General features: G+C 47.2%; 1 protein-coding gene across 2 annotated transcripts in view; it reads right to left on the minus strand.

Moving 5' to 3' along the window:
• SPTB (spectrin beta, erythrocytic) overlaps positions 1 to 18,924 on the minus strand; it is a 128,325-nt gene that overhangs the window by 57,201 nt on the left and 52,200 nt on the right. For both annotated transcript variants that reach the window (XM_023255769.2, XR_002743150.2), the window contains exon 2: positions 10,969 to 11,167. In XM_023255769.2, coding sequence (XP_023111537.1) covers positions 10,969 to 11,116 — 148 coding nt within the window. In that variant the 5' untranslated portion in view covers positions 11,117 to 11,167. The remainder of the gene's footprint in view (positions 1 to 10,968; positions 11,168 to 18,924) is intronic.

An 18,924-nucleotide genomic window follows, 5' to 3' on the forward strand; every position in this document is an offset into this window, starting at 1 on the left:
GGTGGAAGAAAACACATGCAGCAATGTGTAGTAAAAAAAGAAAAAAAGGCTGGGAAGAAGAATAGACCATTTGCTAATATATGCATAAAATACGCCTGGAAAGATGCATGGGAAATTAAGAACACTAATTGTAGGAAAAGAACTAGGTATCTGAAGGACCAAGTTGGGAACAAAACATTTTTTGCCCTTTTATACATCTTTTGAGTTTTATCCCCTGGATGTATATGTTATTTATTCAATATAGAAATCTATTTTTCTTTTTCTTAAGAAAATATTAAACTTTTTTTCCTCCTCCTCCAAGATGGCCCAGTTCCCTGTGTGTCCTGCTTCAGGGACTTTTCACGAGACAAAAATCACAAGCATGGTTAACCACCTGAGCCACAAGAAAGATGGAAGGGAGAGAGGGAGAAGGTTTGAGTTGAGGAACACTTCCTACATCCCTTGAGAACAGAGCCCAGGAGGGAGGTCCATGGGTCCTGTGGGCAGGTTTCGCTCTGCCCCCCTGACCACCATGTAGCTACTCTCCCAGGTCTTGCCCTCTGAATATCCCCCACAGGTGTTTTAAAGCACAGACCTCTCCCCTGGAGTCAAGGTTCTTTCCCTTTCTTTCTTGTGTTCTACCTTCTCTAGGCTTCTTCTTGGCTCTTCCTTCTGCTTCCCTCCTCCCTTGGCGACAGCACACCTGCCACTGGCCCCACCTACTCTGGTACCTGCTTCACTTCCTGACATCATGGGCATCCGGAAAGTTTGTTATCAAAAATCCCCATATCAAAATTTTATTTATCAAAATAAAAGCCTATTACACATTGGCTGTTCTTAAGCCACATGGTTTAGTTGAAATAGTTTATCTTGGAACCTCAATTACCCAATTCTAGGCCCATTTATCTATTTCTGCCCTAGTTTCCTATAAAATTCCTTGTGTGCTTCATATCCCTCCCTCTTTTGTCTGTTAAAAATCTGCTATCAAGACTAGAGAATAGCAGCGTGCCTGGCTGGCTTGGTCGGTAGAGCATGTGACTCTGGATCTCGAGGTTGTGAGTTTGAGCCCCACATTGGGTGTAGAGATTTCTCAAAAATAAAAGAAATCTTAAAAAATAAAAATGAAAAAGAATAGAGAACAGCAACCTAAATATTCAAAACAGGGGATTGTATGATAATTTTGGTACATTTGTGAAGATACTAATAAGGTTGTAGAAGACCTTTCAATGGTAGGAAAGGATATTATAATACATATTAAGGAAAAATACAGATTTTAAAATAACACGTATAATATGACCCCAGTCTTGTAGAGCTATATCCATTTAAAAACAAAATCTTAAGCTAGATATTGTTATAGCTGAGTGGTAAGACTGTGGGTGCCTTTTCTTTTTGCTTATCTGTAGTTTCCAAAATTTCTGCAATGAACATGTATTACTTTGATAATAAGAAACAGCAAATATCATGAAGAAAAATCAGATATGAAGCTCATAAATCCTGAGGAATAAATGACGGATGAAATGTTTAAAAATGTGTTGTGTTTTTTTTTTTTTTTTTTCCAGAAGCCTGCATTTTTACCAGCATGTAGCCCTAAGGTATAGGTAAAGCTGGTGGTCAGAAAGACAAAAGGGAGAAAAGGCACCATAGGAGGCCCATGGACCACTGGCCTGGGTCTGAAAACAATCATTTAATCCTTTGTAGGTTTACGGCTTGGGATTTCTCTACTTCTCATGTCAGGAAGCCAAGAGCTTAAGAAACCTGAATGAGTGATGCTTTAACTCCCATGAATTTGTGACAACATTGAAGATACAGATGCTAATCCCGTGAAGCCTAGCATAGGGGCAGACCCTGAGAGACACATCATAAATGATGCTGGTGGCACAAATTCTACCCTATAGTTTAGCTTGGAGAGGAATTTTTTCTTTCAACCAACCAGCTTTCATCACACTAGCATTGTGAACAGCTAGAGCAGGATTCCCCCACATACAAGATTTAAAACTTAGCTAGGGTTGGTTCTAAGCGAGAACTTTAGGATGCTTACTACATGTCTGCAAAGGCAAGCACAAAGTGCATAAGACTGACTTTAAAAGTGGGCAGAGGGGCACCTGGGTGGCTCAGTCGGTTAAGCGGCCGACTTCAGCTCAGGTCATGATCTCACGGTCCGTGAGTTTGAGCCCCGCGTTGGGCTCTGTGCTGACAGCTCAGAGCCTGGAGCCTGTTTCAGATTCTGTGTCTCCCTCTCTCTGACCCTCCCCCATTCATGCTCTGTCTCTCTCTGTCTCAAAAATAAATAAACGTTAAAAAAAATTAAAAAAAAAAGTGGGCAGAGTTGAACACTAAGATGCTGGTTAACTAGACTAGGGTACGGTAATACAAAGGAAGACTATACAGCCATGAAGATGATAATCTACATGTTTGCATGAAACGATATTCATTCACAATATAGTGCTCAGTGACAAAAATTCTAAGATTACAGTATTATAGATAATATTTTAATATTTATACATATATACACGCAGTCATATTTATAGGCTTGTAAAATATCTATATGGGTCATTAACAATGCCCCCAGTTTTCTCTTTTTATTTTTCTAATCTTCTCTATACTAAATATATTTTGTGTAACAAAAATATTTGAAGATATATTTTTTAATGTTTATTTATTTTTTAGAGAGAGAGAGAGCATGAGCAGAGGAGGGGCAGAGAGAGAGGGAGACACAGAATGTGAAGCAGGCTCAAGGCTCTGAGCTGTCAGCACAGAGCCTGATGCGGGGCTCAAACTCACGGACCATGAGAGCCTGACCTGAGCAGAAGTAGGATGCTTAACTGACTGAGCCACCCAGGTGCTCCTCACCTTATTGTTTTTTAAATAAAATAGGGTCTTTATATATAGTAGGAAAAGAAAACAAGTTATCAGAGACCAGTTTAAATTTAAAAAAATGTTTTTGAAGAAGGCTAGTTTTGATCTGAGGTTTGAAGATGATCATGGTTTTAGAATGACAGAGAAGAAAGGGGGGGGGGTCTTGCTCAAAGCCCTCAAGATGGAAACTGGCAAATCTGTATGTGTGTGCACACAGGTGTGAAAGTTTGGGGGGTGAGCGTGAAAAGCAATGAACTTCCCCAGAGTAAAGAAGTTGAAGGACAGTCTAGGGAATCTGAACTCTACACTTCAGGTAAAGAAAAGCCTAGAGGTTCTTAAGTAAAGCAACACCTCACTAAAATCTGCTAGAGGACAATGCTTCTAACTTCCCTGTGTAAATGGGATTCAATGAGGAGAGGTCAAGGCACCAGCTTGGAGGCAGCTGCAGAAGTCTCTGCTTGAGGTGACATGACCCCAGCTGACATGTGAACCATGGAAGTGAAATGACCAGAGCTGATCTGGACAACCACAGAACAAGGGTCTGCTGGCCCACAGCAGGTGAGAATATTCAGAGGCTGTAAGACAGAAGTAAAAAGGAATTCAGGATTTTGGTCAAAGAGGCTTAAGAGGCTGGTGGTGGAAGGAAAATGAGAAGAGAGGTCTTGGGTGGGATGCAGAGGAGGAGGCAATGCAGGTCTGAAGGACTTTCAAGAAAGCCCAAGTGCTGTAGCCCCAATGGCACTGGGATGATTTTATGATTTTATTATTATTTCTAAGTTTATTTTTGAGAGAGAGAAAGAGTGTGAGCAGGGGAGAGGCAGAGAGGGAGACAGAGGATCTGAAGCGGGTTCCATGCTGACAGTATAGAGTTCAATGTAAGGCTTGAACTCACGAACTGTAAGATCATGACCCGAGGTGAACGCTTAACCGACTGAGCCACCCAGGCACCCCAGCAGCAGGATGATTTCAAATCCCTGGGATTCTGTCCTGGCACTTTCTGCTGTGCATCTCCCCTCATCTGTGTAAGTGGCATGGTGATACCTATCCCCTGCTTACTTCAGAGTGGTTAAGGGTCAATTAGATCATCTGGATAAAAAGCACCAGGTATTGTTATCATGCATGCAGGTGGTGGTTGCAGGGAGAGATTACACTCACTTAGAACACAAGGCCACAGAAGTTGACATGGTCCAGGACTCAGTTTTAACCTACCCTTTATTGAGGAGAGAGAATTTCTGGAGAATCTACTGATTTGCTAAAAATCACTGATTCCCTTTCCCTAAGCCAGGAACCAGAGCTCCGTGGTTCAGGGTAGAAGTATGTGGTCAGCGCTACCATAACAGGAGGCTTCTTCCCAGGCTGCCAGAGGTGGAAAGGCCTTGTGTGCATCATCTGGTTTGAGCCTCTTGTTTTACAGGTGAAGAGCAGAAAAGCGACTTGGCCAAGGTCACCTAACTTGGGAAAGCCCACGATAGCAACAGGAGAGGCCAGAAGAATGATAATGTGAGGATGGACCACTTCTCTCTGTCAATGGCCACCAAGCTGGCTCACACTGCCGTCTTCTCTTTCCCGGACTTTTGCATAGTCTCCCCACAACCTGTTGCCCCCACTGAAGTCAGAGTGACTTTTAAAAACCCAAATGTAACCATGCCACTTCCCTGTCAGAGCACTTTGATGGGTGTGGGAGTGGCTCCATCTTCTGGCCTTCTACTGAAGGCCACAGATCCTGTCTTGAGAGCCTACAGCTCTCCCTGCTACAGCTCCCACCCTTTGACCCTTCAACCCTGCCACCCCTTTGCAAATAATCTCCTTAAAAAACTCTTCAGCCACCCCTTTTGAGTTTCCTACTGCTTCCTGCCAGGACCCTGAAGATACCAATGGCCTGTAAGTCCCTGTGATGTGGCTCCTGCCTGCCCCTCCCATCTCCACCCACCCTTCCCCCCATGTGCTCACTCCAACAAGCCCTACTCCTCCTTGGATGAGTTATAGGCTGTAGGTTATATTAGAAACTCCTAATTCTCAACAAATCCTCATGGAATTTATCATAATTTGTCAACATGCATGTATGTCTATATGTACAGAGACACGTGTGTGAGTATTTGATCCACTTCCTTCTCGCCAGACTGTAAAATGAGATCCCCTGTTGATCTGGTTTCCAGAGTTTGAAGGCTGAAGGGTTTGGAGGCAAAATGCTCCTAGAGACTCAACTGCTACCAGCTTCCTTGTCATTCTCTCTCAGTGACACGATAAAAAAGGAAAATGAACAATTGCTACAGATGCTTGGAAACAACACTCCTGGCACCTCTTCAGTCAAGCAGCATGCAGACAGCGCCCAGTTGGAGAAGGGGAAAATGGATGCCGGCTGCTCTGGGAGCCATGAGCACAGTAAGGCCTGGTGTCACAGCCTGCCCTTGGGAATGAAGCCAACAGCCCACAGGAATGTCCCAAAGATGGAGGAGGCTATTACCATGGCTCACTCAGACTGCACTGCATGGGGAGGGGAGAGTCTTATTATTAACCTCAGTGTATTAATATTTGAAAAGCATCTTCACGATGATAGATAGCAGTCACCCAGAGAATGGGAACAGCCTTGGTTCTGCAAAGTGTTTTCAAAGAGGAAGAACAGCTTTTATCAAGAGGGAAGAGAGGACAATGGGAGAAAGTGTTATGTCCTGGGCTGGGGAAACTGCCTTGGACCACGGCACACTGCCTCTCCTGTGGATCTGTGTGCACAGGTAACTAGCAGGTTTATCTGAACAGTGGCCTGTCTCAGGAAAGCGGGTGGGGGTGGAACTCATAATGGCTGACCTCCGAGGAAAAGCTGCTGAGCCAATTATTTTTTCTTCTGACAGTACACTAAAATGATTGTTGCTGATTATACATATTTCCATGAATAGTATGTCTCCCCAATATATAGTTTCTACATAGAACTCCATTTCGTGTTTTGAAATTGGAGAAGAAAACATTAAAGAAAACCCTCATTAATGATGCCACCTTTGTTCTCACACGTAGCTTAACAGAGATATTCAGACCATTAACACCTGATGGCTTGGTCTCCAGCAGCTACATCTGAACTTGTCAACTTAGTAGGCTGCCAAGAAGCTGCTGAATCCCCACTCCTGTACCTTCCCCACCCTGCCCACCACATACTGTGGTGAAATCCTGCTCTCTGAAAGAAATCATTCACCCTCTGGACACAAAGCCCTTCTCAGGAAACTGGGACACCTGGAATCAGTGTCATCCTGGTGCAGGTGGAGAAACAGGCCAAGCATGACCTTTTGCCACCAAAGTCAGGAAGCAGCCGATACTACCTTCTCTGCGAAGTTTCCAAGGAGCCAACGCGGGTGGGAAGGGAGCGGCAGGGTCTGAAGGCACCTGTCCTAAGGCTCTGATGGAACATCTACCAGTCACAGAACTTAACCTTGGGGCCTGGGCAAAGTGGGTCTGGAAGATGTTTAAGGTTCAAAATGGCAGCAACTCTGTGCTTCAGAGCACAGGGACATAGCCTGCCATGCACCTGCTGCCCTGTTGTGTCCTCTGAATTGTCTTCAACCAACCTCACTACTTGACCTCATCTCCAATCTAGTAAGAAGGCAAAGACAAAATGCAGAAAGGAAAGGCATTTCTAGTTTGAAGCATCACTTGGATTCTGACTTAAAGGCAAAGGCAGAGTGGGCTACACAATTTTGTGCACTTTGTTTTAAAAGAATGGCTCTGGGGTGCCTGGGTGACTCAGTTGGTTGAGTGTCGGACTCTTGATTTTGGCTCAGGTCATGAGATTGAGCCCCATGTAGGGCTCTGTGCTGATAGTGTGGAGCCTGCTTGGGATTCTCCCTCTTTCTCTCTCTCTGCCCCTCCCCTGCTCATACGTGTGCACACTCTCTTGCTCTCTCAAAATAAACATAAAAAAATAAAGCAACAAAAAGTGTTCAAAGGATGGCTCTGTGTTAAATGGGCCACAGAAGATGATGAAGGACACGTTGAGCCCTCTCCTCACAGATCGTCTCAAGAGTCCCTGCATTGCTCTCTGTACCATGACCTTCTAGATGCCTCTGTGCTCTGAGGGGCTGGAAGTCATGCAGTAGGTGGCACTTGGGATGCCCAGATTTCAACGTGAGTGCATGGGTAAGGCAGGGGAGGCCAGGGCACAAGGTTTTATCTTTTGGGGGCATCTTTCTGTTGCATTCCTCCTCTGCCCCTTGGGCCACACCTGCCCCAAGTCACTGGGGTACACAGCCAGGTGCAAGAGGGTACACATGCAGGCAGAGGACCCTTCTGGGATGAGGAGAGAGAGCACCAAGGGCAGGCATTCTGGCTGGTAAATTCCCTGCAGCCTGCAGTGCTTCATCCCTCATCCGGACAGCCACAAATGTTTACCAAATGGCTCCCAGTATGAAAAGGGGGGAGGACAGGAAAGGGGGTGTGAGTGAAGATGAGGGTGGCTCTAGGAGACACTGGAAGCCTTTCTACCGAAACCTGAAGGCTGGAACTTCTTGGAGGGATTAGAAGGTGAGCTTTTCAACTGCTTTCCTTCCTCTAATCTTTCAAAGCAGGTTCTAAACGTAGGAAGGTACCAAAGGCAGTCATCAAAGCAGAGAACGGCCCGTGTTCAGGAAGAAGCCTCAGGGTGACCCATCACTTAACCTCCTCGAGTGCTGCCAGCTTTAGAGCCTGACACTGAGAGCTAACATCTGCCAGGGACCTACTGGGCAAATATTCCTGCTGGGCCCCCACCCTTCCCCTGGGCACTGCCGAGGTCAAATCCATCCCCTATTTGCAGGAGCCTTCTGCAGCACTTTCCTGCCCACCTCCCCCTTCATTTCAGTCAGGCTGACCCACAGTGTCAAATCCACAGTGATTCATTTGGAGAGAGGTCAGGTATTTGTATACCAATGTGGCAGTTTCCACATGGAATAACCAGATGGTTTGTTTATTTCAGTCCAGGGAGGAAGAGCTGGGAATTATGTGAAAGGCAAAATAGGGAGTATTTCCTCTGGAGCTGAGAGGAAGTTGACTTAAGGGGCAGAAAAAAATGGAGTCCTGTTAACAAACTGCAAGATTTCCAACCACAGGTCACTATGTGGAGAAGGACCCAGAGAAGCCACACCCAGAAGGACATCTAACCAGCCTCATCATCCTTTGGTTTCTTGGTCCTTCCAGGTCACCCAGCTGATGGCAGAGACACAGCTGGGATCTTGGCTGGGCAGCCTTAAAGAGAAAGATCTACACAGCATGGGGCTTCATCCCTGTGGGCACTGGGTCTCTGGGGACCGAGCCAAAATCCGCAACACAAGCATTAGTGGAGTTTCCCCTGGTCCCTGGCTCCTTCTTCCAACCCTGGCCTTCAGAAACAAAGGAGGGTGGGGTTAAGAAGGAAGAAACTGGCCCTGGAACAGGCCAGGATAACTGGAACTATGACTGATGATCATGAATGTCTGAAGTTAAAAGAAGGGACAGAAAGATATTACTAAGATTTCCTGCAAATACTAACATTCACCTAGTATTTTATTACTAATAAAAAACTTTCATAAACTTTATCTTACTTGATCTTCACAAGACCCTTGGGAAAGAACTACTGTCCCCATTTTATAAAACAGGAAATTGATTCAACCATCCTCCATACTAGTAGCATTAGAGGGGACAGTAATGCCTTCCTTGCCATCATGTGCTTAGGTGTGGGGGAGTGGCTGTGGAGAATGCAGAAATGATTGGAACTAGAGGTGCTTCTGCTTCCTCAGCCTCTTTGGAAAGGCTGCCAAGGCAGCCCCAAAGACAATACTGAAGAGAAAAACATCCGGAAGTTAAAACTGAGGGAGACAGACAGCCCCTTTCTCTGCTCTGTCTACCCACTAGAACGGGTCCATCTGACCTCTCTACTTTGGAAGCTTCCACAGCTTTTGTTTATCCCACAGCTCACTCAGAGTGGACTCTCAGTAAAGTCAGTAGACTGACAGGTTTCTGTTTGTTTTTTAAAACCCTGAATGGATCCTAAACTTCCATGGTTACTTGTCAGCCAGATGTTCTAAATTGTTAAGGTCCAGGCATGTAAGTCTATGCTCGGTGGTCCCCCTCTCCCCTGGGGGGTATTCAGATTCTCTGGTAGACGATATGCAAACTCTTGGTGAGACACAGGCATGGCTGTGGAACTTTTTTCTCCAGTAACCTGATGACTTACTTTCACCAGTTTTCCAACCTGATCCTCAGACCTGGCTGCCATTCATATAGTCCAACTGGATGAAGTTGTACCCCACCTGCTAGTCAAGATCCCATGCACCCTTCAATTCCTGAGGGCCTTCTCCACAAATGAGTCCCCGATTCCTGAGTCTCCTCCTTTGCTCTCTCATTGCTATTTAATTATATGCCTTTCCTACAGTTCTTCTCTAATTGTACTTGTGCTAATTCGTTATGAACATTGTTCATTTCCCTAGTGGATCATAAACTACTTACAGACAGATGCTGTGTTGAATTCATCTCCGTGGTTTTCTCTGGTCATGGGGTTAGCTTTATACATAGTAGAGGTACAATAAATAACTATTAAAATGGAATTTTCCTCGGTTTCTTAAAAAATAGGGTATCTGTAAAACATATGAAAGGATCCCTGCACAAAGGCAGTCCCACTCCTCATACTGTCCTTTGACAAGACATAGGGAAAATGGAACCCCTCTCCCTCCACCTCTATAACCAGGGTCAATGTAGTCAGGCCCAGCTGGCACGCAGATAGAAAAAAGGTAAAACCAGACTGGCAAGACAAGGGTTCCTAGTTTGCTTATTTAAAGAGGTTAAGATTATATAAGCAAAGAAAGGAATGAATTAGTGCTATTATCTGTCCTCAAGGGAAGCCAAGGAAGGAATTTTTAAGGGTAGGGAATGCAGAGGAGGGGGTGAAGGAAGAAGAAAGGGAGTGTCTCACAAGAACAAGAACACAAAAGCTGATGGCTGAGATGTGAATGGATTCCCCATCATGACAAGGGAATGAGACACCCCATTCCTTTTAGTGTAAGGTAAGCCCAGCTACTCCTAAGGTGAAAGGTCACTATGGTTCCCCTGCTCATGACTCAAGGTTAGCTGAAGTTGGAGGTATCTGAGAGCAGAGTGGAGGGAGAGAAGGTAGAAGACTACTACTAGAAAATTCAGATAGGGCCACTAAGTGATGATGGTGCACTGGGAGAATCGCTCCAGAAAGTGCTTATGGGCGAGTCTGGGTTCTTCTTACAAGGTGAAGATGGGGAAAGAAGTCTGATTTGGGTTAATAACTGGTGGAGCAGATGATGGAATCTACCCCCAGCCCTCCCACCCACACGCTATCCCACAGAACTCAAACTTTCTTTATTGGCCAAGAACTTACTGTCCGAATATAGCTACCCTGGGCCAGGCTCCAGGGAAGCAGTGGTCACAGGGGTTGGCGCGAGAAGAAAAAAAAAAAAAAATCCCAAGAATCAGATCCCAGCCAGCAGGGGGAGGACAAACTATTTCTGCTGGAGATTTAAGATCTCCCCCTCCCTCCCTTTCTCTCTCTCTCTCTCTCTCTCTCTCTCTCTCTGTCACACACACACACACACACACACACACACGCACACACACACGCACACACAGAAATCTACTATGAATCTAAGTAGAAATCTAATTCCAGTTTAAGGATAAGAGGTTTAGTCTAGAAAATCCTGCTTCCTGAGCCAGTGTGGGGAGGATGTTATCTGTTCTCAATGTCCTATCAAATCACACTTTTCTTTTAGGACAACAGAGAGGAGGATGATAATTTCTCTATCCAGGAGCAGGCAGGAGATTGAGGTGCATAATGAAGCTGCACACCCCTCTGCCTGGCCATCCAGCCCCTCAGACACTCCTTTGCCCAGACTCTCTCTCAGTTCTCACTTTGGCCACAGGTCACTCAGGACAGAGGCAGAGGGCAGGGCCCACCTGGCACCACCTCCCACCTGGGACGAACTAGGGCATGCGTGGGAGCCTCTGCTCCCTCCCAACAGGGCCAAGTCTCCCTGAGCCACACAGCCATGCCTCCATCACCTCCCTGCCAGGGCTCACGCCAATGCACGCAGAGGGCTGGCCACAGGCAGGGAGGGGACTGAACCCTGGGACTATGAGACCGGCTCCTCTAACCCCCATGGCCCCAAATGGTACCTGCCAAGGCCTTGATCCGGGACCTCTCAAAGAGCCTGGCTGAGCTGTTGTCATTATCCAGCTCATCGTCCGGGGCATCCCAGCGGGCATTGATCCGGCTGTACGGTGGCTGGTTGCCCACGTTTTCAAACTCCGTGGCCGATGTCATGTCAGCAGGCTCTCAGCAGTTGTGCCTGCCTCAGTCTTCATGGAAGGGTCCCTAGGGGGGAACAGCAACACAGTCAGAGGGTTAGCTACCTCCCCCTTGGACTTTTTCTCAGGGGAAACTTATTCGGAGCATCCAGCAGGGGTAGGTCCTTGTAGGAGGAGCACACCGTGCCATCTGCCGGGCCATGCTTCCCACCTGGGGTCTCTGGGTTATAGAATATTGCAGCAGCAGCAGTCGCCGCCGCCGCCACACTGTAACGGCGACAGTGGCGGCAGGGATGGAGAGCTGCAGGCAGAAAGGGTCAGGACGGCCAGCAGGTGGAGACGTCAGTCGCAGCAAGCCCGCTTCCTCCAAACCTGCGGCTGAGGCAGCTGTGGAAGCTTGGGAGCCGGAGAGGGGAGGCTCTCCTGGGAGCCAGGGGATGGGCGGGGTGGGGGTGGGGGTGGGGTGGGGAGAAGAGCAGCTCAACCCTGTGGACTGGACCAGGAACAAACCTGGACAGGAAGGAGAGGTGAAAAGTTGGAAGTTGGCTGAGTCCCACTCAAACGTGAATCAGTGGGGAGAGAGACGAACAGGAGATGCCACTGATGCCACCAGCCCCAGCAGCTGTGCTGGAGAAAGTGTACTCCTCTCAGAGGCTGCCCAAGATCCCTCCCAGTGCTTTCCCAGCAACAAATATTTAGAAAGCTGAGCTCTTGGTTTTACCTTCTCTGAAGTGCAATCAGGTGCGTGGGCAAGGTTGAATCCCAAGACAGACCAAGGCGCCCAGATGAGACTGCTGTCCTATCAAGGCTGTCAGCATGATGGTGGGGGTGGTGGCGAAGGGCTCCCACGGACAGCGGAGCTGTGCGTGTTCATCTATGCAAGGCACGTGGGCATCAGGAGCACTGTGTTCTTACTTGCCTGTCATTTATCATGTTTGCTCATTCATTCATGATTGACTAAAATATGTACCAAGGCCCAACTAGAGGGCAGACACTATGCGAGGCAATTCTGAGTAAGACAAGAGGTGCCCTGTCCTCATAGAGTTTATATTCTGGCCGTAAGGTACCCAGTGAAATAAGCAATTATAGTCAGGTGTGCTGTGTGCCACCGCTGGGAAAGAAGAGGGAATTGTGGGGTCTCATGGCAGAGCTGGATGTCAGGATAAGGGAAGCGTAAGCTGGTTCCCAAAGGAAGCTCAGAAGCATTCTGTGAAGGGATAAAGGGGCAAGTCCAAACAAACGGTGTAAAGAGCAGGTGCAGGGTTCTGAAGGTGAGAAAGACCGTGGCAAAATTTAGGAAACTTACAACGTAACTAGAGGGTGAGGGCAGAGTCAGGGAGACAAGGGAGATGGGAGACTAGAGGTGCAAGGCTAGGGCCTGAATGTTGTGGGCTTTTGGAAAATGACTATCTTTCATTCAGCCTTAATTCCTCTCCAGTACCTGCCATTGAGGCATCTCCCCAGGGAACTAAAGGGATTCCAAGATCAAGTCTATAAGATAGGACAGGGACCCCAGAGCCTTCATATCCAAGAGAACAAAATGGGGTGGGGAGGCCATGAGGCAGACAAATGACAAGTGTGGACAACCAGTGAGCTGTGAAGTAAGCCACTTCCTCTATGAACGTGTGCACACTCACACATTCGTATACATACACCCCAGACACACACCGGTACTGATATCCCACACACACACAAACAGATGCATGCTTGATGAAGAAATGATGCAAGCTCACTAATCCAAGTGTAAATGCAGTGCTGTCGCCCTTATTTTTCAGACACAGAATCACTCCAGACTCCTTTTTCCCCAGTCCAATTAATCAATCCCACCACATCCCTTCGAGGTAAGACAGAAGCCAGAATTATCCATCTTAATTGCACAAGGAAGAAAACGAAGGCCTAACACAGGATGAGGGCTCCCCAAGGTCATCTAGGGAATTACTGCTATGGCTAGGGCTAACGGCCAGGCTGTAGCCTGATTCATCCCCTTCTACCAGGCAGATTTTTAGGGAAGCAGATTCGATTTAGGCGAGAGAAGAACATGGCACACGGGGACAGAAGGTATTCCCCAGCATCCAGGACTTGACAAAGGTGTTTGCTTCTCAGGGAAGGGGAGATATAAGGTGGGGAAGCCAGTCATGACTCCAAACAAAGCATGCCCTGCAATTCCAGGCCTGTGCCCAGGAAGACCCTCATCCCTTACACAGCCTGTCATCTTCCACAAATGGACACACGAGTTCCATGGCTGAGATTTCTCACTCAACTGCTTGGGCAAAGAGAGCTGGGAAGGACTCCATCCCCCCCATGCCTTCCCCCCAACCCCTGCTTCCCTGAAGGGGAGCGACTGCTGGCTCCCAGCTCCAAGCAAGACAGAGACTGACAGGCTGACCACCTCCTGCTGGCCTGCAAGCCTGTCCAGTGGCCCCTGAGAAGGGCCGAGCTGCCAGACGCAGGAGGTGAGGTAAGATCAGATCCTGCTTGCAGGAGGTAACCGGACCCTGGCTCTCCTTCTTGTCTTAGGCTATTTTTAAGAGCGGCTGAGAGAGGCCCAGGCCATGGGCTGGTGGAGGGTGGGGGGGGGTGGGTAGTCAGTGAGATTACCTTTGCCATGGCTCCGTAAATAAGTCTGCCCCAGAAAGATGAGCCTGAGCAGGCACACCAGCAGGCCCAGCATTCAAGACAAGATTGATGGCCCTGGGTGCAGAAGAGCAGCCACTAGACAGCAATTCATCCTGCTTAAAAACGCCATGCCTCCTGCCACCGTGGCTCAGAGAAGGGAGCGGTCAGGCAGCGGCTTGGCAGGGAATGTGATAAAACTCACACGTATGTCTAAATACACAAGTCTAGGGTTTGGGGCGAGGGGGTTGTTTTGTTTTTAGGAGGTCAGGTCCTCGAAGGCAACCACCAGGGAAAAAAGATGCAGAAATGAAAGGGAAGCCCTCTTCCTCTTGCCCCATAGCTGTGCCCACCCCGGTGGCCTGCCCAGATGGCGTCCCTTCAGAGCCAAGGGAGGCGGGGGTAGTGTGCTCGGTGGTTCAGCAAGGGGAGAATCTCACAGAATCAGGTGCGAGAGGCAGAAGAGAAGAAAATCTGAAAATGGGAAAGCTACAGATGGTTATTCCAGGAACACAAAAGCAGAAACAAAACCCCAAACAAGGCCTGGAAGGTCATGGAAATGACAAGTTGGTATCTGAGGGGAAACTGAGGGTCAGGTAATCCGGTCACATTTTTTAGGATATAAGTCATCTATGCATCTAGAATGGGCCTCCATTAAGTATGAAAGACAGCAAGCACCTGGCTAACATTAGACCTTAAGCTGCACCTCACCCCACTGCCAGCAAACCCAGGAGAAAGGACATACGTAGCTCCTTGTCATTTCACTCCCCAGTTCACCCTCAAGTTCCTAAGAAGCTTCTCCCAACCCACCAGACCCTTGTCAAAGCAGAGGTGGGGCTTCTCTGGCCTGTGTGACTCTGCCTGGGAAAGCCCACCTTCCCTGTCCATTTGCCTATCGCAGTGGGGCAGGCCTGTCTCCCAATGTGCAGTCCAGAGGCTCGCCCTCACCTGCTGAACTTCTGCCACTAAGGCCAGGTTATATTTTGATCAGCATGGGTTCCTAGAAGACTTGCCCACAGCTCAGAACGGAAAAGCTCATCTGATCGTACAGGGCACTCACTCACAGAAGGAGTGCCTGCCTGGTAAATGGATTTCACAATATCACCGCCACAGCTCATAGCTCCACCCTTCACATTGTGCCCAGGACCTCATCCGCTTCCGAGATCGGGTGTTAGTCTCAGAATCTCAGCCTCACATGCTATGCCCAGGTAATCCCTGGGGCAGCTGGGACCCCAGCAAGTGGCAGCAGTGGCAACAGCAGCAGCAGCTGCTTCTCCCCCGCCTGCAGGGTGCTGCCGGAGCCCTAGCTAGAGCTCGCTTCAGGCTTCCTGCAGCACTGAGCAGGAGGCTGGATGCACTGCCCTTTTCTTCCCCACCCCATCTCCTCTTCCCTGGGCTGCTTAGATGAGAAGCAACAAAGCCCAAAGGTCTACTTCAGGAGTGGGAAATGGGGGAGGGGGGAACACAGGGTGATGCTGTTCTTCCTTCACAGGGTCACAAGTCACAGGCTGTTGCAAAGGCTTAGATGGAGTCTTCCTTAAACAGAGAATTTGGACCCATTCTACCTTTAACTTTCCCTCTAGTTGTAAGGTTGGACTTTTCACTTGCTTCCTATTTTGTTCTGCCCCTTGATGCTACGCCAAACCTGCTTTTAACATATTTTGATACTATGGCAATCCAGGTCAGGAGATTAAATCCTGAAGTCTCCCTGGTAACTTTCCTGCCAGTGCATTTACTAAAACAGAACACCCTCCTACTCCATCTCCATGCATATTCCCAGATACCTTAAAGAGCAAATACATACTAAAACAGCGTGAGAACCAATGAGACGCCCAGTACAGAGTACACTAAATCTATCTTAAACCTTAATCTCCTCCTACCCCCAAGCTCTAGTCTAGCACCTCCATCCGTCTACCAGATATCACTACCTAAAAATTATAGCTCAGTCTCAATATGGCTAAGTCTGAGAACATGGCTCCCAGGACAGAACAGGGGAGTTTCTGGACCATGGGGTGACAGTGAGGCCCAGTGAGGTAAGCATGCCACCTGTGGGTGACTTTTCCAGCAGAGGGGGACACCATCGGCAGTGCCAGGACCAAGTTGCTTCCCCTCCCCAGAGCACATGCTGCTTTTCCACACTCTGCAGTTCCCATCCCAATCTGCCCTGGCCACCAGTCCATCAGTGGCAGAGTATAGTTAGGTGTTCTTAAAGGGTCAAGATTCCTATCCAGGGTTGCCACCTTCAAGGATCCCCATGTACTTGCATTACCCTGGCCATTCGAGTCCACAGCTGTTTGGTAAGGCCTTACCCAGACCCGTCTGCTCCAGTTTCTGTCACTAGGCAGGGACTTTAGGCCCACATGTCACAACTTGTCCACTCTCATCATGGAAAAATGTCCTACTAAGAACTGGCTCCAGTTATGCTGCAGCTGCTGGAATGGGAGTGGGGGTATGGTGGGATCATGATCCCAACAGTTCTTATAGGGATTTGGTTGGAGAACAGGTGCAGCTTAGCACTGATAGAGGGCTGATAGGGCAATCCCTACATCTTAACAGCATCTATCAGCACCTCACGTCCTACACAGAGGCAAATGTCCACTGGGAGTGATTAAAGAAGACAGGAGAAATGATACTTTTAGTATACATAGTTTCCAAAGACAATCCTCTACTGGGAATCTTGGGCTCAATATCTATCTACATTTACAGAAAACTGTTACAACCCAGTCCTACCTCTTATCTTTACTAACTCACTTCTTTCAGGATAACTACTGGCTTCCTCTCCCAGAATAAGTAATATTCTATGGTATTTGAATGAAAAGTTGAATGCCCAATTTATTTTCTTCCACAAAGACTTTTCCAGAATACTCACAGTGGCCTCTCTGTTTTTTAATGGTTATTTTTGAGAGAGACAGATACAGAGAGACAGAGTGTGAGCAGGGGAGGGGCACAGAGAGAGACAGGGAGAGAATGTGAAGCACGCTCCAGGCTCTGAGCTGTCAGCACAGAGCCCGAGGTGGAGCTCGAACTCATGAACCATGAGGTCATGACCTGAGCTGAAGTCAAACACTTAACCCACTGAGCCACCCAGGTGCTGCATGACCTTTCTCTTCTTCAGTGAAAATTGTCAGGGAGGTAGTAAGATCTCAATTTTGGAGGTGGTTAAAAGTAAGTTGAAATAATAGATTTGAAATAATCATTGAGATATTTCTAATGAAGTAATTGATTCAGAAAAATATAAAAAAATAAGATAATTATATAAGTCAATGGAGAACTATACAATACAATCAAGCTCCCAACGCTTGAATTCACTGATGAATCTTAGTATCATTAAGAATAGGACAGCTAGATACTGGGTGTCTCCTGAGATGATACAATATGAAGGAAATCATGACCATTGACATTCTTGTCAAAAAAGTTAACCTCAATCTGATCAATCCTTAGAGTTAAGTTCCCATTACAGGAATTATAGGAAACCAAAAGACAGGTTAAATGACAACATGAGGAAGCAAGAGACAGACCCACAAGATGGGACATTCTGCAGATAACTGCCTCCACTTCCTCAACAAGTCAATGGCATTAAAACAAACAAAAAAGGAGGTGAAAATAGGAACTGTGTAGATCAAAAGAGACTTAGAGATGTAATAACTAATACAATGTGTACCTCATTTGGATCTTGATTCAAGTGCTACCAAAACACATTTGGGGGACAAACAGGGACATCTGAATTATAGACTCAATATTGGATGATAACCAGAAATTATAGTTAATTATGTTAGGTGTGATCGTGGCACTGTGGTTATCTAAGAAAATAAATGTTCTTTAGAGATGCTGAAGAATGTACAGAGGGACAGGTCATGCCATCTGGGATTTACTTAAATATGCTTTAGCAAAGTGGGGAAGAGATGAAGTAGGAAGCCCCTACTAACTGCTGACTTTGGATGATTTACACATGGGGGGTTCATGACGCTATTCTCTCTACTTTGGTTATATGTATGAAAATTTGTACAATAAAAATGTTCATTTATTATTAAAATTAAATTTTGTCAATTTTATTTAAAACAGTCATATGCCCTAGGTACAACTGGAACATAGAATAAATGTCAACTCCTTTACCATGCCCAGCGTGGTCTGGCTTCTGCCTCCCTCTCCAAGCTCATCTCCCCATACTCACTAGATGCAACCTGCAAACCTTTCAGTTCTTCCAACCTGCCATTTCTTCCCCAGTTCAGGCTCTGGTGCATGCTGTGCCTTTGGTCTGGGATACTTTCTGGACCACCTTTGCATGTTTGGCCCTTCAGGTCTCCTCTTAGATATCATCCCCTTGTGGGAGACCTCCTGAGCACCCTGTCTCAGGTAAATCCTTTGTCAGCTTCAGTCTGTGCATCCTGCTTGACCCCTTCCTAGCACTCATTGCAACAGTAATTACTCATACATCTATCGGTTTGTGTTTTGCTTCCTCCTGCATAGACTATAGGTTCCTCACAGGCACCAGCCATGTTAGTCCTACTCATGATTATATTCCGGTGCTTAGCTTTGCGCTCGGGACACATGGTCATTGAATCAATATTCTCCTCTTAGGGACCAAAGCTCAAGCTCTGGAACCTCTTTAAACCCCTCTGTCCCACCATATTCCCTGATCCAAGCACTACTTATTAGGCACTTATCTATTCATCACCAAAGCCAGTCATTATGCCTCTTTACAGTGTCTTCCTTTTGTCGTTCCTTTATGTTCTTTTTTTTTTTTTAATTTTTTTTTCAACGTTTATTTATTTTTGGGACAGAGAGAGATAGAACATGAACGGGGGAGGGGCAGAGAGAGAGGGAGACACAGAATCGGAAACAGGCTCCAGGCTCTGAGCCATCAGCCCAGAGCCCGACGCGGGGCTCGAACTCACAGGTCGCGAGATCGTGACCTGGCTGAAGTCGGACGCTTAACCGACTGCGCCACCCAGGCGCCCCATGTCGTTCCTTTATGTTCTAAAGCCTCTATTTCACTTGAGGCCCTTATGACTTCCCACCTGGACTTGTGTAATGGTCCATCTCTGTCGAGGCTTGACCCCTTCAATCTATCTGGAATGGCCCTTTTCATGACTACATGCCTCTACTCTGTAACAAGACCATCACACAGTCTAGCAAAGCCCCACACTGTCCAGTGCTGAGCTCATACTTTCTCTTATGCTAAGTCTGCTCCAACCAGGAAGGTACACATGT

This window comes from Felis catus, chromosome B3 (genome assembly GCF_018350175.1).
Source record: "Felis catus isolate Fca126 chromosome B3, F.catus_Fca126_mat1.0, whole genome shotgun sequence".
NCBI classification, from domain to species: domain Eukaryota; kingdom Metazoa; phylum Chordata; class Mammalia; order Carnivora; family Felidae; genus Felis; species Felis catus.